At 51.0% G+C, this 23,150-nt stretch overlaps 1 protein-coding gene across 1 annotated transcript; it reads left to right on the forward strand.

Annotated features, from left to right (window-relative positions):
* The first annotated feature begins 8,079 nt into the window (after positions 1 to 8,079).
* Positions 8,080 to 22,929, forward strand: ANKRD24 (ankyrin repeat domain 24). Its single transcript, XM_087816001.1, is given in 22 exon segments — positions 8,080 to 8,121; positions 9,007 to 9,093; positions 9,198 to 9,328; positions 9,406 to 9,494; positions 10,436 to 10,500; positions 11,011 to 11,068; positions 12,200 to 12,270; positions 12,460 to 12,566; positions 12,741 to 12,928; positions 13,412 to 13,440; positions 14,069 to 14,149; positions 14,316 to 14,423; positions 15,353 to 15,397; positions 15,484 to 15,582; positions 16,473 to 16,545; positions 16,718 to 16,896; positions 17,080 to 18,582; positions 20,621 to 20,788; positions 22,403 to 22,528; positions 22,742 to 22,854; positions 22,856 to 22,885; positions 22,887 to 22,929. Coding segments are annotated over 22 exon segments (3,435 nt in total).
* The last annotated feature ends 221 nt before the right edge of the window (positions 22,930 to 23,150 follow it).

Consider the following 23,150-nt stretch of genomic DNA (forward strand, 5'->3'; position numbering starts at 1 on the left):
GGGGCTGGTACATATCCCAGCCACACTGAGTGGCTACCCAGGCGCCCTGACACACGCACTTGTACCTGCATGCACCTCCCACTTCTCAGACTTAGTCTTGTCTCGGGTATGTACCCTCTTTTCCTGCTGCTTAATACCCTGCCTGGCCTTCAGGCCCTGCTTGTATATCATCACCTCTTCCAGGAAGCAGCTCCCTAGGTGAGGGCCCTTCCTTCCCCCCCCAAGCCCACAGATTCCCACCCTCTCAAGCAACCTGTGGACTCCTCTCCTGAGTGTCCTATTACACTCTTCTCTGGGTGTGATTGAGTCCTTTAAACGGGTAAAAAAGGATGGGGTGGGTGGTGAGTGAAGAGGTTCACTGAGTGAATGGGGTAAATTGAGGAGATGAATGGATAGGCAGTAGATGGGTGGGTGGGTGGGTGGATGGAAGAGGGACTGGATGGATGGATGGTTGGATGGTAAGTCGATTAAGTCATTGTAGGGTGGACGAAAGATGGATGGATGAGTAGATGGGTGGGTGGGTGTTGGATGTTTGGGTAAGTGCATAGGTGGGTGGGTGGATAGATGTCTGGGTGGGTGGCTGGCTGGCTGGGTGGGTGGGTGGTGGGTGGTGGTTGCACAGTGAATAAAGCATGGTTAAGGGGTGCATGAAGGACCATGAGAAGATGAGTTAGGTGGGTGAGTTGGTGGGTGGATGTACAAATCCTTGGGTAGGGAAGATGGATGCACAGTGAGTGGGTAGAGGGATGGAAGGATGGCTTGGGGAAGTCATGGTGAGGTGGACAGGTGAAAGGGCAGGCGAAAGACACACCTTCACAGAAATTCCACTCAGAACCCCACATCTAGCAAAACATCCCCTTGTGGGGAGGGGGCAGGAGTGGGGAGGAGGGGGTCAATGGGGGGGGCAAGGGGGACATCTGTAATACTTTCAACAATAAAGATTAATTTTTAAAAAAAGCAAAGAACAAGAAAAAAAAAATCCCCTCCAGATAGCCCTGCCTGACCTGCCTAATCCTGCACATGCATGGAATACGGAACAGGCCAAGGTGCCCAGACATGCATGCACACATATGCCTCATGCTTGTGTGTGCACATACATGCACAAAACCATTGACCCAGACCTCCACCCACCTTGGGTGACTTTCTTCCATGCTCTCACTCAAGCAGAAGCCAGGCTGGTGTAAGGGGACTTAGCTGCAAGATGTTCTCTCTGACTATCCAAGAAACATGCCTCTGTGCTAAGAGCCACAGCCCTAGATCTGGCCCCCAAAGAGCCCCTAACTGTTCAGGACAGTAGAACCAGCCATACATTTTGAGCTTGTGGAGCCAGGGCTGGGTTATAAGGGACCCAGGCACTGCTGGGGGAACCCATTTTGGTGAGTTACAGCTCTGCCTACAGGTGAGAGGCAAAACTGATCGATCAGAACATGGGATTTTGAAACTGGGCCCTGTAGGAGTCCAGAGTAGGAAAAAAGAAAGGTGTTTTAGGTAGCAATAACTGCACAGTTAAAAGCTTGGAGACCAGAAAAATTTGATCTACTTGGGTCACAGGGAATACTGGTGAACTGCACTTTTGAGCCCCTACTGTTTGCTGACCTTATGCCTCAGACCTCACTGAAAACTGACCATGAGTTGGTCAAGAGGGGATTATCTTCCTTATTTTAAGGGTGAGAGATATAAAGCTCAGAGAGGGCAGGTGACCTGTTGAAGGACACACAGCAGTTAGGAGATGGAGCATGTCTGTGTCCTGCTCAAGGGGCCAGGGTGGCCCAGGGAGGAGAAAGTGGGCCCTTTGAGGAGGGGAAGGCAGCTGACCCTCTCGCTTGCTAAGACTGATGTTCCTCACCCCCGTCCTTTCCCAGGTGGCCTGGGTTGAGGAGAAACACCGGATGCTGGCCATGAAGACTCTCCGGGCTCGATTTAAGAAGACAGAGGTGAGCTTGAGGCCACTGAGATGCACGCTGTACCCCAACCTCAGGTTGCTGTCCCCCAGGGCCTAGCTGAAGATCCCCTGGGCTGGTGGGCCACTATCCTCTGCCCATCAGATTCTTTTGGCAGCTTCCATATGACCAAGGTTCTCCCTGTTCACAACTCTACCATAGCTCCTCACCTCCCACAGGTTCCAGTTTACCCCTTTAGCCTCTGGCTACCTCCCCTTCCTTTCTTCTCTACTGCCCCCTGCTGTCCTGATGTCCCCACTGTTTTCTGTTCAAGCTTTCCAGCCGCCATAGCTTTGCCCAGGCTGCTCCTCCCCCTGGAATCCCTCTTCCTGAATTGTTACCTACCAAACCCTCCCCATCCCTTCCAATTTGGCACTAATAACACTTCTTCCAGAAGATCTCTGTTCTCCCAGCTACAGTGACCACTTGCTTTTCTGAGGACTCACTTTCTTGGGGACCTTGATCTCTTACTTTTTTTTTTTTTTCCTAATAGGCAAATTTGTTTTATTTTTCATATATAAGGGCAACTTCACATTCAAGGAATTTAATTGATTCAAAATATAATGCATCCCAGCTGGAGAGGCTCAGTTGGTTAAGCATCGTCCTGTGCACTGAAAGGTCACTGGTTCAGTTCCAGGTCAGGGCACAGTGCCTGGGTTGCAGGTTCGATCCCTGGTCAGGGCATATACAGTAGGCAACTGATTGGTGTTTGTCTCTTACACAGATCTTTCTCTCTCTTTCTCTCTCCCTCTCTCCCTCTCTCTAAGCATGTCCTTGGGTGAGGATTTTAAAAAACTCAGTCATTATCCCCAAGTCTTTGCTGTCACATATTAGATGCTTTTCCAAGTCACATTTAACTTTCAATATTTTATGTGACAAAGCTGCAACAACCCTTGGGAAAAAATTTTTATTGAATTTATTGAGGTGACATTGGTTAATAAAATTATACAGGCTTCAGGCGTACAGTTCTGTGATGCATCATCTGCATATTGTATCGCGTGTTCACCACGATCTCTTGCTTTTGACTATACACATTCAGCAAACATTTGTATCAGGCACTGTTTTTACACAGAACCAACAGCAATAAATAGGGCAGACAGAAATCTCTGCCAGCTGGGTGGGAGAGATGGACACAAAACAAGATAAATGAGTGGAAAGGCATATTTTGTGCCATTGAGACAAAGAAAGCAAGGAAAGGGAATTGGAGTGTCCAGGGAGATGGTTGTTATTTTAAACTGGTTGCCAGCAAACTGAAACTGGGCTGTGTAGGGTGAATAGGCTGCAATTTTATTTTATTTTAATTTTTAAAATTCTTTTTAGAGAGAGAGAGGAAGAGAGAGAAAGACAGATAGACAGAGAGAAAGAGGGAGAGAGAGATTTGTTGTTTCACATATTTATGCATTCATTGGTTGATTCTTGTATGTGCCCTGACCAATCAAACCCACAATCTTGGGGTATCAGGACAATGCTCTAACCAACTGAGCTACCCAGCCAAGGCTAGGTTGCAATTTTAAACTGGTTTTCAGCAAAGGCCTTGCCAAGAAGCTGATATTAGAGCACAGATCAGAAGGGAAAAAGGGGAGGACTTGTGTGTTTACTTGAGGAAATTGCATTTCAGGCCAAGGGAATAGCCAGTGCAGAGGCCCTGATGTGGGATCAAGCTGGCTTCCTTTGCAGCTATGTCTTGGGCTGTGTACCCCCACAGGGAAATGCTCCTTCTGTCATTCCCGCTCCCTCCTGCCCACCCCAGTTCCTGCCAATGTGGGGGCTGGTCCAGGGCACAGATTAAGGGACCTGTGAGGATTCGCATCTAGAGGCAGAGTGCCTCTTTGTGCTGAGCTCAGTCAGGCTTGACTTCACACTTACACCATGCAGAAACCAAGGTCCAGAGAGGTTAACTCACCTGTCCTGGTCACAAAGCACACAGAGCAAAGTGGCATCATGAGATTCAAACACACACATGTCTGACTTCAGGGCCCTTAGTCTTTCCACCAAGTGATAGGGCCTCCCGTTGGCACCCATAGCCCAGAGCAGTGAGAGAGGCTACCTGGAGGAGGCAGTGCTAGAGAGGAACCTGGAAGAACAGGGAAGATTTAGACAAGTGAAGGCACACAGGAGGGGGACTGGGACAAGTGTGGGCAAAGGTTCAGAGGCTAGACCAGGCCTGCTTGACTTAGGGACATATGGAATTATGAGCAGGTGCTTCTGGCTGGAGCAGAGAATGTTATGGGGAGCTGAGGGCAGAGAGGGCCCAGCCAGAGGAGTCCTTGAAAGCCAGAAAAAGGGGGCAGGGCCACAAGCCCGGTTTTAGTCAGGTAGCTCTGGGTTTGAATCCTGTCCCTGACAAGTTGGGTGACTTTGGGTCTGTTGACACCCATTCTGTGGCTTCCCTCAGTTTTCCCAACTCATTTTACTTAATTAATTTTTGTTATTTATTGATTTTAACATTCCTTTTCATTTTCAAATTTATTTTCATTTTTCAATTGAAGGTCATTGAATTTTTATTTCATTTCATTTTTATTTATTTGTGTTCAAATAGTATAAATAGTTTACCATGTGCTTTTCAGATATTAATGCATTTAATTCTTTTAATGAGATAGTAGCTTTTATTATCCTTACTTTATAGATGAGGAATGGAGGCCCAGAAAGGTTAAGGAATTTGCCCAAGGTCACACAGCTTGGAATTGAAAAACCAGACTTCCCCCAAGGCTGTGTCACTGTGAACATGATTTGGGCTTTTTTTGGAGGGGAGGGAGGCTAGTATATTGACTGAAAAGAAAATAAAGAGAGAGAGAAATAGAGAGAAAGCAATAAATGGCTCATTAACCTCCTACAAAACGTGACATGAGCTCAGTTTCATTTACTGTGAAATCACCCTAAATTTTTTCCTTCAGTTTGGAATCGGTTCCTAACTTAGATTTTTCACATTAGCCCTCAAGAATTTCTGAGAAGTTGTAGCCTATTTACAGAAGTTGTAGCTGTTTAATTTTAAAAACAGAATTATATTGAAATGAAATCTTTCAAAAACTTTTGTGCAACTGAACAAAAAAAAAAAGACTCCTAATTCAGGGCATGGGTGTGTTTTGATAGGTGTGTGGCACAAGAGAAGCGGGGGACTGGTGGGTGTTAAAATGCCAAACTGTGTGTGAGGGTCTGGGGGGGGGGTCTGGGGCAGGGAATAGTGTTTGCTCAGAGCTGGGATGGCAGCAGCTGGGAGGCCTGGGGGAGGAAGTGGGGGAGAAGCTTGTCCTCCATCCTGCCCCCACCCGGACACACACACCCGGCGTCTGCCATCCCTCCCTCCACCTGCCCAGCTCCAGTTTCTCAGCAGGCATCAGGAGTCAGGTTCAGCTTTTGTTCAGCTCCCCGAGGGAAGAAAGCAAACACCCGTGACTGCAGAAGTCCCACCTCATGTCTCTGCGGACCTTTTATTCCTCTCTGCGCAGCCCTCACACCTTGGCCCCAGTCCTTCTCTGCTGCCTGCTGTGCTCTCCTGCTCCATCCGCTTCCTCTAATACCAGCCTTTTCTCCAAGGCCCCAGCGATGGCAGTACTTGCTCTGGGCCTTCTCCAGCCCTCTCTGGGCCTCAGTGTTTCCATCCATCAAATAGGAGTTAACTGGAGCCATGAGCCTAGTCTCCTACTGACCTGCTGCCCTTATTTCAGGCTTTAGAAAAATCCCACAAGAAAGAAGATTGGGGTTTTAGAGATTCATAGACTCCCAATGCCTCAACGCTTCCTGGAAAATCAATCTCTTTCTTTCTCTCATATTTATTCTCCAGAGTCACCATTTCTTTAATTAATTCAACAAATATTTATTAAGCACCTACTGTGTGCCAGGCCCTGTTTAGGTGCTTGTTTGGTTTAATGCTCTGTTCTCACTGTCTTGAAATTATTTCTTCTTTTTCTCTTTATTTTATTTTTTTAAATCACCATTTATCCTCTTTATCCCCTCTCCCATTTCCATCTACTCTCTGCCTTGGTATTTGTAATAATTTTTGAACAAGGGACCCCACATTTTCCTTCTGCACTGGATCCTGCAAAATCTATCCCCAGTGCCTGCTAGGGATACAGCAGTGACCAAGATGGACCAAAATCCCTGCCCATGTGGAAATGACATTCTAGGGGACAGACCAAGAAGAGGCAGAATGAAAAAAAAGAAGAAACAATGTTTTCAGAAAGGTACACAGTATGACGTCAGATGGTGATAAGAGCAATGAAGGGGAAATAAACCCTACTAAGGGCTAGAGAGTGACAAGAGTGGTCAGAGTAGGCTCTCTGAAGGAGTGTCTTCTAGTGCAGACAACAGTAAAGGGATCAGCCATGTGGACAGTGGGGGAGGGATGGTGCTCAAGGTGGAGGGCACAGCAAGAGCAAGGGCCTGGAGGTGGGACCAAGCAGTTTGAGGACTAAAAAGGAGGCTGCTGCGGCAGGATGGATTGGACCAGGGGAAAAAATGTAGGGAGAGATGAGCTCAGGGAGCTGACAAGGGAGAGTGTTTTGTGCAGGGGTGGGCACATTTTTCCTATCAAGGATCAGACAGAAAATATTTTTGGCTTCTTGGACCCTCCAGCTTCAGTTGTTCCATTGCAGCTTGGGAGCAGCCATAGACTGTCTTTAATGGATGGGTATGGCTCTGTCCCAATAAAACTTTATTTATGAACACCAAAATGTAAATTTCACATGATTTTCTCATGTCACAAGATATTCTTCTTCTTTTGATTTCTTCCCCAACCACTTATAAGTGTAAAATCCATTCTGAACTCTGGAGCCTGACAAACCAGGCAGGGGTGGGATTTACCTCAGGACCAGTTTGCAGACCCTCTGCCATAGAGCTTCCTGGGCCTTATGAGCATTTTATGCTGAGCGAGATCGAGGGAGGCTTTGGAGCAGGCAGGAAAGAGGACCTGATGCAGGCTTTAGGAAGCTGGAAGATGAGGAACCAAGGGGATGAGGGCAAACAGTGGAAGGCTAGGGAGGAGGTGTCCCCACATGGAAACTTTGGTGATGGGCTGGGCCACCAGCAAGAAGGGGTGGACCCGATCGTAGTTTACAGCCAGTGGGGTTGGCTGGTAGGTTGTGTGTGCAGTGAGAGTGAGGGGTCAGATGATGCCAAAACTTGGCTTAAGCCCCTGGGGGGACAGCGGTGCCCATGGCACCCTGTGGGGGCCTGTTCAAGAGGACAGGCCAAGGGCAGTTGGAAATCCAAGGCCTGAGCCAGGAGATCCATTTCAGTCTCCTCTCTGGATAAGCCAGTCCCTTGGAGTTAGAGCCAGAGGCTGTGTCCTCTCTGCCTTTCAGTGATTTAACTGAGCACCTACTATGTCCCTCATCCCCAGGATTCAGCATTAGATATGCAACAGACCCAATCACATCTTTTTTGGATGAGTGAATCCACATTTATGGCACATTTACTATCTGCCAGGCACTGTGCTGAGTGCTTTGCATATAGTATCTCATGTGGTCCTCCAATACCCTCTGCAGTAGCAACTGTTTATTATGGAACCCATTTCCCAGATGAGGAAAGTGAAGTCTGAAGCAGGTAAGTATCTTATGGAGTGACAGTACCTATGGGCATGCAGGGAGTGGGGCCCTGGATTTAAATTCATGTCTCTCCAACTGCAGAGCCCACTGGTGGATGCGTGAATGGATGGATGGGGGATGAGTGAGCAAATGAGTGACGGGTGTGAATGAGGGAGTTGGCGAGTGAGCAGGGTGTCCAGGTGGCAGCAGGAGACTCTGTCTATCCAGACCCAGACCAAGACTCACCTGCAGACCAGGCCAGCCTGAGGGAGGTGGAGACCACACAAGTAGGCAGGTCCTTGGAGATCCAGTGGGCAGCCCGCAGGGATGAGGGAGCCAGGCCCCTTGGCTGCCTTCTCCTGGCAATCAGGTCAGGCGGGGCCAGGGTGGCACCCCTCCCTGCCCACCCCCCACCTCACCCTTCCCCCACTGGCCCGCCCAGCCCCCTCCCTGGCTCTCCCCCACACCTTGGGGGAAAGGACACCGGGAGGAGGGCAAGCAAGCGGGTGAGGAGGGTAGGGAGGGGTGGCGCTAGGTTTGGCAGCACTGCTTGGCCAGATCTCCGAGCTCTGGCAGTGCCTGCCCCGCCCTCCGGCCCCTGTGGCCAGAGAGATGCCATGAAGCAGCTGTGTCTGTGCGCCACCGCCACCTCCTTTGCGGTAGGCCAGGGGAGGGGGCCCGGAGGGAGCCAGAGGGACTGGGTCCTAACTCTCCTTCCTACCCCCACCCTGCCCCTCCCCACCCCCTCCCTGTTCGCTCGGAGCCTAGACTCTCCCACCCCTCCCCACGCCCAGACCCGGGAAAGATGAGCTGGGAGGGGGCAGAAGTGGGCGGGTGGATAAGGCTTTTGGGGAGACAGATGGGGACTTTGAGGACAGATGGGGGACACTTAGGATAATTGAGAGGGCATTTTAAGGGACAGTTTCAGAGAACAGTTTTGGACGGGGTCATTTGGGGGATAATTTGGATACTATTTTAGGGAACAGTGTTTTGGAGAAAGATACTGACATTTGGAGAACAGTTTCAGAGGACATTTGAGAGATTTGCAGGGAGGACATTTTTGGGACAGACAATGGGGTCATTTAGGGGAACGATTTTGGAAAACCCATCAAGAACTTTGGGAAGGCATTTTGGAAAGCATTTCAGGCTATGGTTTAAGGGATAGATCTTGGAGGACATTTGGATGACAATTGTGGCATTGGGGGGTGGGGTGGTAGAAGGATAGATGGCAGAGGATGGTTATGAGGGATGTTTAAAGGAATACTTTCAGGGGTTCCTATGGGAAGACTTCTGAGGGTAAGATGCATGGGTCATTTTGATGGGGTGATGTTGGAAAGGAGGCTGCTCGCTAAGGGACAGGCTGGGGGCCTAAGCATGGGGACAATTTTAGGAAAGATGCTGGGGGCTTATCTGGGCTGGTTTAGTGGGAGGATGCTGGCACTGGGCGTTGGATGGACATTTGGGGCAATGAGAACAGATGCTGGGAGGCACAGGCTTGGAGGACACTGTCTCAGGCCCCCACCCAAGACCACCTCCCCCTGCAGCTGCGCCTCAGCCCCACCGACCTTGGCTCCTGCCCACCCTGTGGTCCCTGCCCCATCCCGAAGCCGGCAGCCAGAGTCAGGCGCCAGGCAAGTGCCCAGGGGTGGGCGGTGAGAGGCCAGAGCCCCTGCCCAAGGGAGTGGGGAGGGGCAGTGGCTGCCCAGCCCCATGGTCCCCTGGGTGTGCCCCACAGAGCCAGGACTGGGGCAGAAGCGATGAGCGGCTGCTGCAGGCTGTGGAGGGCAACGATGCCGCCCGGGTGGCCTCCCTCATCATCCGCAAGGGCCTGGTACCCACGAAGCTGGACCCCGAGGGCAAGTCCGCGTGAGTGTCCATGCCTGGGGGGTATGATGGCTGAGGGGTGGCCACCCTGCTGCTTACCCCTCACCTCTGACCTCCAGATTCCACCTGGCAGCTATGAGGGGTGCAGCCAGCTGTCTGGAGGTGATGCTGGCACACGGCGCCAACGTCATGAGCACAGACGGGGCAGGTACTGCCGACCAGGCCCCAGGGGAGAGGGGGACTCAGACCAGGTGCCCAGCCTGAGGGTCCAGCCAGGCCCTGCTTCATGTCCTCAGTGTCTTGCTGAAAAAGGGGGGGGGGGGTTCCTTTTAGTGCCCTCAGGGTGTCACAGGGGCATGTCAGACTGCGGTGCCCAAGGACAGGGACCATGGCTGTCACCAAGCAAGGTGAGTCAACTTGAGGAGTAGCTGGGACTCAGGGAGTGGTTGAGTCAGAGGGAGTAGTTGGAACAGAGGAGTGTGTGAGCTTGAGAATAATAAGTTTGGAGGAGGCGTCTGACTATGTAGAGTAGCCGGGATTTAGAGGGAGCTGAAGCTCCGGGAATAGCTGGAACAGAAGGAGACTCTGGGTTTCTGACTTAACTAGGTACCTGAGGGAATAACTGAGGTAGATATATTGCATGGCCAAAAGGAGAAATTGGGGCTCAGGGAGTAACTAGACATAGGGCATAGCCATGTGTGAAGCTTCAGGCATCGTGCCAGGATGTGTGGCATATCACACAGTGGGTCTGTAGAGTATCAACGACGGGGACATGGCTGGCATACGGGACAGCAAGGGTGCATGGATTAGCTGGGACATGCAGAAAACTGGATTCTGAGGGGCATCGCTGGTGCTTCTGTGTAGCTGGGCATTTAGCGTGGCTGGGGATATGGGAAGTAGCTGGGGCAGTAGGGCTTGGGGAGTGGGTGGGTGTGGAGTGTAACTGAGATGAGATTGTCTGGGACATAGACTAGCTGGGACTTGGAGAGTCTCTGACCACAGGGAGTAGCATGGTTTTGAGAAATACTTAGGTTTGGGGACGTGCTAGACACAGGGAACCTGAATCATCACAAAAAGCTGACACAGGTTAGGGAGCAGCCAGAGCTCCTTGAGTACCCGGAGCCCTAGTAAATCCTTTCTCCCTTTTAGGTTACAATGCCCTCCACCTGGCCGCCAAGTATGGGCACCCACAGTGCTTGAAGCAACTGCTACAGGTCATTTTTTCTCTTGTCTCAGATACACCCTGAACCCCAGATACCCCTCTGCCCTGACTGTTCCTGGGTTACAGCAGTTCCCTGAACCCCCATGTGTTCCCTGAATCCTAGATATTCCTTGCCCCTTTTACTCCTGAGCTACTCCTTGGATAACTAGATACTCCCTGAGTGTCCAGATACTTCCCACAAATAAGATATACTCCCAATATCAGATATTTCCTGGGCCCCAGTTTCTCCCAAACCCTAGGTACTTTCTTGGACACAGGTACTCTTAGAGCTCCCATCTACCCCCCAAACCCTCAGCTGCTTCTGAGCTTTTTTCTCACCAACTTTTATAAAAGCTAAGAGTCACTCAGAGGTTCATGAGGAGACGGGCTCCACAGAGCAGGTAAGTGGGAGGGGAGGAAGGGGTGAGGCAAGGAGCCTGAAATATAGCAGAGCCAAGGAGGGGCAGTTCCTAAAGAAACCAGCAACAAGGAGGCTCCTGAACTGACCTGACCCCCTCCGCAGGCATCCTGCGTGGTGGATATTGTGGACAGCAGTGGGTGGACGGCCTTGCATCATGCAGGTGGGTGCAGCCCAGCCTTGCCCTGCGCACCATGGCCCAGAGGGTGCTAGGCTTGGGTGTTATTCTACCCAATGCCTTGGGGACCTGCCTTCCTTCTCCTTTTTCCTTACTGAGCACCTACTGTGTGTCAGGCACTGTGCCTCAGTGACTCTTTGAGCCACAGGTAATGATCCCATTGAATAGACAAGGTGATTGAGGCTCACCCACAAAAAAGTAGGGAGGACCTAGGCCATCTGACCCCAAAGCACAGCCTACTGTATGCTAGGCCTGGGGGAGGATGATAGGGGTATGACCAGAGGGTAATTTCCTTGGAAGAACTCCTAGGGAGTCCAGGAAGGCCAAGGGTCTGAGCAGCATTTATACTTATCCGATCCTACCCACTTGAGCCAGAACCCAGCCCTTTGTCTGCCCACCATGCCCATGAGATTCTGGAATGACTTTCACTGATGAGTCCAAAAATGTCTCTCCTCTTGGGAACACAGAATAAATTTGGGTCTGCTTTAGAGTTTTATTCACTGGTTTAAAATTCTCCACAGATGGAGTATGCTGCCACTTAGTGGTGTGTCAGTGCCTTTGGTCACAGTATGGAAGTTCATCCATACCACTTCCCACGTCGACCTTACCCAGCTTCCACTTCAGGACCCCTGCCCATGCAGTAACCTCTACCTTCCCCCTTTCACCTTTGAAACTCAGAACTCAGATCAAACCTTGAGAAGCCTGCCCAACCTCAGCTGAGGTGTGATCCCTCTGGTAAACATTAACACTCTGAGGGTTTGGTACATAGTAGGTACACAATAAATGCTAGGTGAATCAAAGAGGGGAAATATATGAAAAGCATCCCACAGTTCTACCTTAAGAGAGAACCACAAAGGAATGTGGAACGAGCTTGGGACTGGGAGTTAACAGACCAGGGTCCTAATCGTGCCTCTGCTTCCAACCTCACTGGGTGACCGTGGACCTGGTTGGGCCTCAGTCTCCTCAACTGTAAAACAGGATTCAGACTTTTGTTATTGATCTTTCAGGGGAAGTGGGAATTTCTCATGAAATATAAGAATCACACCCAGACAAAAGGCTCCCAGGATATGTCTAAGCTTTACCCTACCTCCATGCCATCCTTTTCTCTGTTTCCAGCGGCTGGTGGCTGCATCTCTTGCTCAGAAATGCTCTGCTCCTTCAAGGCACATCTGAATCCCCGCGACCGGGTGAGCCTCTGGGATCTTTGGGGGAAGGATACTGTACTTGACATACGCTGCCACCAAGTGGTAGCATCCCAGGCACCCTTTGAAAAGTGTGGAAAAGCTTCAAGTGCAGCTCAGGGGCAGTTATATAGGGACTTTCCCACCTCCCAGGGTCAGTCTCTGATGTTTCATTCCTCCCCCAACTCCCACCAGTTGGGTACAACGCCCCTCATCATAGCAGCCCAGATGTGTCATACAGACCTGTGCCGCCTCCTCCTGCAGCAGGGGGCTGCTGTGAATGACCAGGACCTGCAGGGCAGGTGAGCATCTCTCCTCCTAGCCATCCCACTGTGTGCTGTGTAACATTCTGAAGCTTCTTAACATACCTAGTTGGGGGGATCTAGTTGGCCTCCTCCCTCAACCCAGGGTGGTGTTGAGGGAGGCGTGGGGGTTTAAGGATGTCCTACCCTCTCAGTAGCCCCCTCTCCTGTTAGGACCGCCCTCATGCTGGCCTGTGAGGGGGCCAGCCCTGAAACAGTGGAGGTGCTGCTGCAGGGAGGGGCCCAGCCAGGCATCACCGACGCGCTGGGCCAGGACGCTGCTCACTATGGCACCCTGGCAGGGGACAAACTTATCCTGCACCTCCTGCAGGAGGCGGCCCAGCGCCCCTCACCACCCAGCGGTATGCAAGCCCCGCCTCTAAGCAATTCCAGGCACCCTCTTTCTAGGCAGTTTCTTGCTACCCCTTTCTCTTCCTACTGTGGATAGTTTCAAGGTATCCCTATATGCTGCATTAGAGGAGGCTTCTTGGCTTCCCTGATCCTAATTGGGACAGTTTCAAGGAGCACCAGCACTTTTAGAACAGTCTAGTGGTCCACTCTGCTTTCCTGGGTCGTTCTTATTCTTGGGTCTTTATCTTTTCTAAGAATTGACATCTCATTTGCCCCATCCTAGAGATGTCACTGTCCTCTCTTTTTTGAGTTTCAAGGCCTCTCCTATCAGTATTCTGCCAATGTGGTTGATTCCCAATGTAAAAGTTCTGATTCTTGGGCAATCAGGAGATCCCCCATAGGTCCCCTGGGTTCACTAATGCCCTTCCTGGGGGGGGGGGATTCCCTAGAACACAGTGCCTGACCCTGTTTTTCTTTCTCCCCTGCCCCCCTAGAGGATGAGTCAGGCGAGGCATCATCTCAGGTATGGATCTCTACGCAGTGAGCGAGTCCCCCCCCTGTGCACACACTGCCTTCCCCTGGCCCTAAACTCTGTGGGAAGAGAAGGAAGAGATGGACCCCTGCCACAGGGTTATGACTCGAAAGGACCTGTTTGAGAAGAATGCTACCTTCAGGGTACATTGCCACCAAGTGGCAGCATCACCCACAGCATAACTCAGAACTGGGTGAGAACATTGTGGGGATGAGGTCACATCATGGAACTGGGGTGAGGTGGTGAGGGGGACTGAGACTGGTGAGGACTGATGTAGTCAGGGGAGGAGGCAGGTCTGCCTCTTTCCCTCTCCCAGCTTACAGCACCTCAGTTCCACAGGGAAAGGTCACTTGGAGACTGTCTGGTCTAGCTGGGGAAAGTCCTAAGTCACAGAGAGGAGCAGAAAGTAAAGCAAAAGATCTGGAACTCTCTGGGAACATGGTCTCATCCCCTTTTATGCTGGGATAAGTGAGGACCAGACAGAGGCAGGGACTTGCTTAGGATCACACAGGAAGCGAGGGCAGAGTTTGAGCTGGTGACAGAGTGGGCTATGTGGGTTCACTTCTCTGGGTGGGAGGCTGGCACGTCTCCCATGTGTTTCTTCGCTCCCTCCCACCAGAACTCTGTGTCCAGCCATGAGAAGCGAGGGGCTCCCAAGAAGCGGAAGGCACCTCAGCCCCCTACCAGCATCCCTATGCCGGTGAGAGATACCCTGGCCATGGGTAAGAATGGGGGGTGTCTGCAGGAGTAGGAATGGGGGAGGAAGATCCTGCTCACATATGGGATGAGTACTCACTGCACACCACAGCATGAAACCAGCCCTTGAGCCTCATGTAAAAGTGGTGGGTCCTGGGGTTGGGGGACAGGATGATCGTGATGCCTATGAGGAGATTGTACGGCTGAGACAGGAGAAGGGCCGTCTGCTTCAGAAGATCCGGGGCCTGGAGCAGCACCAGGAACGGAGGAAGCAGGAGGTGAGGAGCAGCAGGAACACAGGCTGGGGCTTTGTCTGGGGTGAGGTGCAATTCTGGAGGGAAGCCTGCTCCTACCTCCCCACCCTCACCTCCTCCCTCTCTTCCAATCACTCACTCTGCTCTAGCCTCATGAGCCTCCTCGCTGTTCCTCCAACACATCAGGCACAATTCTGCCCCAGGGCCTTTGCATGTGCTGTGCTCTTTGCCTGGAACACTCTTCTCTCAGATCTCTCCATGGCTCCCTCCCTTATCTCTTTCAGGTCTTTGCTCAAAGATTCCTTGTCAAATATACTTTCCCTGCCCACCTTATTTAAAATTGTAATGCTCTTCTATTCACTTCCCAGTCCCCTTTATTAAAAACAATATTTTTTATTGATTTTTAGAGAGGAAGGGAGAGGGAGAGGGAGAGGGAGAGAGAGAAAAACATCAATCTGCTGCCTCCTGCACTCCCCCTACCGGGAAACAAGCCTGAAACTCTGGCATGTGCCCAGACCTGGAATTGAACTGGTAACCTTTTGGTGCATGGGAAAACACCCAACCAATTGAGCCACACCAGCCAGGGCCCAGTTCCCTTTATTTTTATGTAAAGCACTTATGGCTATTGGACATGCTATATATTTTATTCATGTCTACTCATTCAATTATAAGCCCACGAGGGAAAGCATAGTTAATGGTACCTGGCTCACAGGAGATGCTTGATAAATATTTATAGGATGGACAAATAGTGAATGAGTGAGTGGTCAAAAGCAGGGTCTGGCACGAAGTAGGTACTCAGCAAGTACTAAGTAATGAGTGAGCGGGCTGAGCAGTGCTGGGCGTGCAAATAGTTGCACAGCGGGTGTCTGTGGTTGAGATGGAGGGCTACTAAGGAGGTGGGCCAGTGAGGCCCCCAGCCCAGATCTAAGTTCTCTCCCCACTTCTTTCATAAGCTGCCAGAGGCAGAGGCCAGCTCCCTTCACAGCCTGGAGAGACAGGTAGGTGGAAGGTCGGGAAAGCCAGCCTCCCAGCTGCCCAGTGTTTCTTCCTGGAGCCCGGCTGAGCCTCCACCACCCTCCTCCAGGTGCAAGAGCTACAGCAGCTGCTGGCAGAGAAGCAGGAGGAGAAGGAGAGTCTGGGACGGGAGGTGGAAAGTTTGCAGAGCCGGCTGTCCCTGCTGGAGGTGGGCTGGGTGGAGAGTGAGGGTGGGGCTTCCAGGGGCGGAGCCTCTCTCAAATCAGTTACATGATAACCACACTAATGCACATACAGTCTCACACACATGCAAACACACACACAACAGACAAACATACAAACACAACCACAGACAGATAACATACACATAATGGACAGTTTCCAAAACATACAATCACACACACGCACACACATACAGATGAACAGCCACACTCATATGCGTGTGGTCTTACACATATAACAGGCAAACAGACAACAAACAGATCCATGGAAGCACAATCACACACGTATCACAAAATGTGCATACAATAAACTTCTCATCCAATCACACACACAGATGGCACACCCACAAACACATATACACACACATATTTCTCAAAATACATAATTACACAAACATATTCATATACACATTCAAAATGCAACCACAAACACACAACAGACTGAAACACAAGTGCAGAATCACACACTGTCACAGGAACTCACACAGGAAAGGCAAGAACCATGGCGCATAGGGCACACACACACGCATACACGTGCTTACTGCACACTGCAGCCTCAAACCATATAGATGCACCCTCGCAAGGATGCACCCACCATCTCTCTCTCAGTCCCTTGTGTCCAGCTGCATGTACAACCCCAGTCATTGGGGTTATGGACACACACTCGGGCAGTGATTGGGCCATTTACTAATCTTCCTGGGAGTCCAGCATAGTCCTAGGCACACAGTAGGCACTCAATTAAAACTTGTGGGCCACAGCCAGTTTGATGATTGTGGGGAGTCAAACAGACCCATGAACACCTCTGTCCATTCTAGATTCCTGGGGGTTGTTGAGGTGGGGGGCAGGACCCCAAACCAGACTTTGGGCCCCCTTTCAGAATGAGCGGGAGAACACCAGCTATGACGTGGCCACCCTGAAGGATGAGGAGGGTGAGCTGCCTGACTTTCCAGGTGAGCCCTTACCTTATCTTCCCCCCATGCACCCCCACACACCTGGTCCCTGGGGTCCCAGGAGAGGGAGCTTTTACCCACAGGCATGGAGAGAGTTTGAAGCTGAAAGGAAGGTTGGCCCTCACTTGTTATTTATTTCACATGCCCTGGGGGCCCCAAAGCACCGCCCTAGACCCCAGCTTCCATCCCCTGTGGTTTGGAACCCCAGGGTCTGACTCTGTGCCGCTGCCAGGGGCCGAGATGCTGCCCTCCAAGCAGCTAAGCCCGTCAGCCCAGGAGCTCTTGGCCTCGCTGCAGGAGCAGGTGGCCACCCTCACCAGACAGAACCAGGAGCTGATGGAAAAGGTCCAGGTGGGAAACAAGGCCTGGTAGAGTGGGCTGGGGACAGAGCTGAGGGATTGCTCCCCCAGGGGGTTGGAGTGGCATGTGGCCAAGTCCATGGTCAGGGAAGGTGGCAAGGCTGCCCTGTGCCCCCATGGCCACTTCAGCTCCCGCCAGCTCCCTCCCCACCCCCACCCCCACCTCCACCTCCAGATCCTAGAGAGCTTTGAGAAGGATGAAATGGAGGCAAATGGCTCAGCAGAGGTCATCCCTTTGGCTCTCTATGACTCTCTCCGGGCTGAGTTTGACCAGCTGCGCAGGCAGCACGCCGAGGCTGTGCGGGCCCTGGAGCAGCAGGAAGCACAGGGGACCCCCAGAGAACAGAAGGTAACCCCCGGGGAGCGCAAGGACACAGGAGCCAAGACCACCCAAAATGGGCCAACAGAAATGGAACTTGATGGCATCGTGGCTCCAGAAACCAAAGTTAATGGAGTTGAGACCACAGACGAGGAGACTGCAGACATTGAAGCTGCGGAAGCCAGGACTTTGGAAGCAGCATCCACAGGAACCGAGGTCATGGAAACAAAACCCATGGACACTCTGGCCATGGAAACAGAGGGTGCGGGAGCCGAGGCCTTAGAAACAAAGGTTACAGAGGCTGAGGTCACAAAAACGAAATCTCTAGAAGAAGGAGAGAACCTGGAAACACAGGCCACAGGAACAGAGGCCACAAACATGAAAGTAGAGGCACCAGAAATGAAGGCCAATGGAGTGGGTGCTGTGGAAGGAAGGCTCACAGATGCAGAGACCACAGACATGGAGGCCAGGGGAGTGGAGGCCACCACCCCTAGAGTCCCCAATGGCTCTGTCCTACACCCTGGTGCTGCTGAGGCCTCGGAAAAGCTGCAAGCTGAACTGGAGACTAGGATTCGTGGCTTGGAGGAGGCACTCTGGCAGCGGGAGAGGGAGGCAGCCACAGAGCTGGAGGCAGCCCGTGGCAAGGGCGAGGCTACAGAGGCTGAAGCCGAGGGCAGTGGGGTTGGTGGTGGAGGCAGTGGTGACATGGTCCAGCTGCGAGCTGCCCTGGAGCAGGCCCGGGAGGACCTCCGAGAACGGGACTCTCGCCTCCGGGAGCTGGAGGCCACCTTGGCCTGCCTGGATGAGGCCCGAGCAGGCAGGCTGCTGGCCGAGGAGGAGGCTCGGGGCCTGCGGGCAGAGCTGGCCCAGCGGGAGGAGGTGCGGCTGGAGCAAATCCGGGAGCTGGAGGTGCTACGGGAGCAGCTGGCCACCTCCACGGCCACTGAGGAACAACAGCGGGCAGCGGCCGCTGAGCTGAGTCAAGCTCGAGAAGCAGCAGAGACCCGGGCTGCTGAGCTGGCCGCGGCCTGTGAGGAGGCTCGGCGGGGCCTGGCGGAGCTGCGCGAGGCCTCGGAGGTGCTCCGCCAGTCAGCAGTGCCAGCCTCTGAGCATCACCGGCTGCAGGAGGAGGCCCTCGAGCTGCGGGGCCGGGCGGCCAGCCTGGAGCAGGAGGTGGTGGCCACAGGCAAGGAGGCTGCCCGGCTGCGGGCAGAGCTGGAGCGGGAGCGCGTGGGCAGTGTAGCCCGCTTGGAGCACGAGCGCATAGTGGGCGCGCTTCGGGCGGACGTGGCCCGGCTGGAGGGGCAGCTGGAGGAGCTAGGACGCCGCCACGAGAAGACCAGCGCCGAAGTCTTCCAGGTGAGCATGGCCAGGCCCCTACCAGTCACACCCAGCAGCCACTTGGGCATCTGTTTTGATCCTACAGCCAAGGGGGGTTTCAGTCCCATAGATTTTAATCCTACAGACAAGATCCTGCCAGTGTTTCTAGGTCGACCTTTGACCCTGCTGCCATTCTGACCTCCTGGATGTTTCAACTTGCCTTTTCTTCTTCCTTTTTTCTCTCTTTTTTTTTCTTTTGTTTATATTTTCTTCTTTAAATCCTTTGGCCGTTTCGACCCTATCATTTTTTCTAATGGTTAGTACTTTTTGCAATTATTTTATAAAACCAATTTGTACCAAAGTCATGGAGATATTCTCATATGTTTTCTGCCAGCATCTTTATTGTTTTCGTTTCATAATCCTGTTTATGCTTTGGCTCTGATTGTATGTATGGTGCGAGGTGGGGATCAGTGTTTACTCATTCTTTTTGCAAGTAGTGAATTGTGGTTTGTTGTTGTTGTTGTTAATCTTCACCTGAGGATGTTTTTTCCATTGCTTTTCCAGAGAAAGTAGAAGGGATTGAGGGAGGGAGAGAGAAAGAAAGAAACATTGATGTGAGAGAGAAACATCACATTGATTGGTTGCCTCAAGTACATGCTCTCAACTGGGAATTGAACCTGTGACTCTTCTGTGCTCGGGCTGATGCTCTACCACTGAGCCACACTGGCCAGGGCTGAATTGGGGGTTTTGCCTTGATGTTTTTACCAAATGCCCCATTTTCTCTGCTGGTCAAAATGACCCTATGGTTTTTTACAGCTGGCTTTTTTGAGATTGTCATTTTATCTTATGATCATTTTGATGCTTCAACCCATTCTGGAGGAGGGCATCAGACACGGATTTCTTATCTCATTTTGAACCCAGTAGATTTTGATGCTGAGTTTTGTGGGTTTTTTAACCCATGGAATATTTATTTTGTCCCTGATGATGGACCTTTTGACTTCATGTTTTTTCTTAAAAACAAAACAAAACAAGAGAAAACTGGGAACTGTTTTAACAAATATGTAAATAAGAAGCTACATTCGTTATTTATCAGGAAAGCATTTTCCTCTCTGAGCTTCTGTTTACTCACTCATATAGTGGAGATAATAATAATTCTGAATCCTCACGTGAAAATGAAGTGGCTTAACTTATATTAGCTACTTAGGACAGTGACAGTACAAGCAATCAATAAATAACATCCAGAATTATTCTTTCTTCAAGAACACCCTCTTTTAAACCAGTTAAACCCTTGATCACAGTCCAACCTAAGTGTGATCATCTTCATGGATGTCTCCGCAATTTTACCTTCCTCATGAGCACTTCTTTTTGGGTAAAATTTACAAGTCTGATTTGATTTATCAATCAGTTTAGGATTTATTTAAATTGTTAATGTGTGCCAGTCTATACTAATTGGAACATCTAATTACTATCCATTTTTCCCTGGAGCTGTTATTTCTGTAAAGGTCAATGTTTCCTCCAGGATCAATTTTTGCAAATCTAACATTGCTGCGATCTTGATATTTTTGTGAAAATACGGTCGTCAACTTTTGGACATCTGTTTGTTTCTCATCCAAATTCTTCAAGTTTTCTTTCATTTTGTAAGAAATCTACAGGTCTTCAACCACAGGCAGAGGAAAGAACATTAGTGGTAATAATAATACCACCAACTCAAATATAGCACTTACTGTGTGCCAAGCACTGTTTTAAGCATATTCCATATATTTGCTAATTTTATCCTCACAACCACCCTATGAAATGGGGGAGGGGGGGGCTGTTATTATCTTCATTTTACATATGAGGAATCTGAGGCACAGAGAGGTTAAGTCCCTTGTCTAAGGCCACTAGCAAATCAGAGGTGTTTGGCATGGTCAGAATGTTCAGTGCCCTGTGGAATTCAGAACTTCCCTGAATCAAAATCCTCAAGGTCAAAATGGGCTTGAATATCCTCAGGCCAAAATAGAAGGTCAGAGCAACTCTGAGGTCCAGGCATCCTTGGGGTCCAAGTGTCCTCAGGGTCACACATGGACTTGGGCCACAGGTGCAGCGTGAGGCGCTATTCATGAAGAGTGAAAGGCATGCAGCTGAGGCCCAGCTGGCTACGGCAGAGCAGCAGCTGCGTGGGCTACGTACTGAGGCCGAGAAGGCACGCCAGGCCCAGAGCCGCGCCCAGGAGGCCCTGGACAGGGCCAAAGAGAAGGACAAGAAGGTGAGTCCCCTTTTGCTATACTTAGTCAGAGGCCCCCACTCAACAGAGGTTGGGAGGAATCTAAGAATGTCCCAGCTAAAAGGGTTCTGGGAAACGAGTCCATTTTCCAGATAGGACACTGAGATGCAGAGAAGGAAGGGGACAGCTCAGACACACAGGCTACTGTTCCAACCACTAATTACTACCACAGTAACATTTATTGAGTGCTTATTGCATGCCAGGCCCTGTGTTGTGCATTTAATATGGATTAATGCATTTAATCCTCACATTAAGTTCCAATAAGATTATTGCTTTTATTATCCCCATTTGAGGAAACTGAGACACAAAGAGGTGAAGCCACTTGCTCAAGATCACACAGCTATGCAATGGTTCCTCCAGGGTTCAAACCCAAGTTCCCAAGTTCCTTTCTCAAATAGTGAGAATAATAATAACAGAGACCTCTGGTTTTGACTCAGCTGTTCTTCACACACCATCACTTTTAATCTCACAACCCTAAGGGCCAGAAAGCACTTTTATCTCCATCTTCCAGATGAGCAAACTGAGGCTCTGAGAGGCAAAGTGAATGGCTCAAAGTTACACAGCATGTCACCTGATAGTGGATGTGATCCCCAAGGCCCCAGGTGCTTTAGTGCAAAGAGTCACCCAGACACGAGTTGCTGTGTGACCTTGGATGAGTCACTTGACCTCTCTAAGCCCCAGTTTGACATTTGTAAAATGAGGATAAAATTGTGGTAGAGATTGTGCTTTATTTGTAGCAGAGTTCTTCTTTTCAGCACTACTGATATTCAGGGACAGGTCACTCTCTGGGGGCAGGGGGCTCTCCTGGGCACTGTGGGGTGTTGGCAGCATCCCTGGCCCCACCTACATAATGCTGGCAGCACCCCCCAGACATTGCCCAGTGTCCCCTGGGGGCAGAATGGCCTCTGATTGAGAATCTCTTATCTATAGAAATAATAATAAAGCTTATTATTTATTGAGTGCCTGCTCTTTGCCAAGCAGTTTAAACTAATCACTGCTCAGAATCAGTTAACTGGTGAGAACCATGATTCTTCTTACTTTACAGATGAGAAAACTGGGCTCAGAGGGGTTAAATCATCTTCCCAAGATCTCCTTTGAGAAAGGGATAGAGAGGGACCCAAACCCAGGGCTGTCTGACACAACCCCACCGCAGCCTCACCGGGCTTCCTGACCCCTGTTCCATCAGCCTTCCCTTTCTAGAGACTCCAAGAGGCGATGTGACAGCATCGACAAACTTTTCCTGTAAAGAACCCAATAGGCAGTGGTTTTGGCTCATGTCTGCCATTGCAGCAGGAGCCATAGGTGACATGAACACGAATGGGTGTGGCCATGCACCAATAAAATTTTATGTGTGAACATGGAAATGTGAATTTGATCTAATTTTCATATGTCACAAAATAGCATTCTCCTTTTGACTTTTAATCCCCCAACCATTTAAAACTACGAAAACCATTCTTAGCCCAATGGCCAGAGTTTGCTAACCTCTAAGGTGTGACCTTCCCTCGCAAGCCTGTCCCACCTTTCTTACTGCTGCTGTAAGAGCCCTGGGCTCAGGGTGACCAGGGTGACTGCTGACACCTCCCACCCCCACCCCAGATCACAGAGCTCTCCAAGGAGGTCTTCAGTCTTAAGGAGGCGCTGAAGGACCAGCCAGCAGCCCCAGGCAGCCCTGAGGTGGAGGCCCTCCGGGGCCAGGTGAAGGCTCTCCAGGGGCAGCTGGAGGTGAGAGCTGCACGGGGCACATTCAGAGACCCCAGGAGAGGGTTCAGGGGCACGCAGAAACCTGGGGTACATGTGCCAGGCATGGGAGGAAAATATTGCAATTTTTTGTCAAGTGGCACTGTCACACTGGTCCGTGCCATCAAAATAGGGGCTCAGAATGCAAAGGGGGCATTTTGTCTTGCTTTTCTGAACGTCCATCTGCCATACCCACAGGAAGCTGCCAGGGAGCACAGTGCAGTGGTGGCCTTGTATAGGAGCCACCTCCTATACGCCATTCAGGTGAGTCCGCCCTGGCTTTGGTTACACCCCTGGCCGCCCTCCGGTCCTCTTTCCCCGTCTGTACAGTGGCAGGGGCGCCAGGCTCTCCCTCTGTTCCCTCCGCCCCAGGGCCAGATGGATGAAGACGTGCAACGGATCCTGAGCCAGATCCTACAGATGCAAAGGCTCCAGGCTCAGGGACACTAAGCCCTGGAACACTGATCCTCCACTAGCTAGGACCTGTACAGCGGGTGTTGGGGCTCATGCACGGACCCTCCGAACTTGGGGATCAGCCTGGTCCCCCTCCCGACTGTCCCTGTTGCCCATCACTCAGGCCCTGACCATGCCCCCCCCATCAGAGAAT

The sequence above is a fragment of the Miniopterus natalensis genome, chromosome 4, assembly GCF_054644295.1.
Source record: "Miniopterus natalensis isolate mMinNat1 chromosome 4, mMinNat1.hap1, whole genome shotgun sequence".
Taxonomy (NCBI): domain Eukaryota; kingdom Metazoa; phylum Chordata; class Mammalia; order Chiroptera; family Miniopteridae; genus Miniopterus; species Miniopterus natalensis.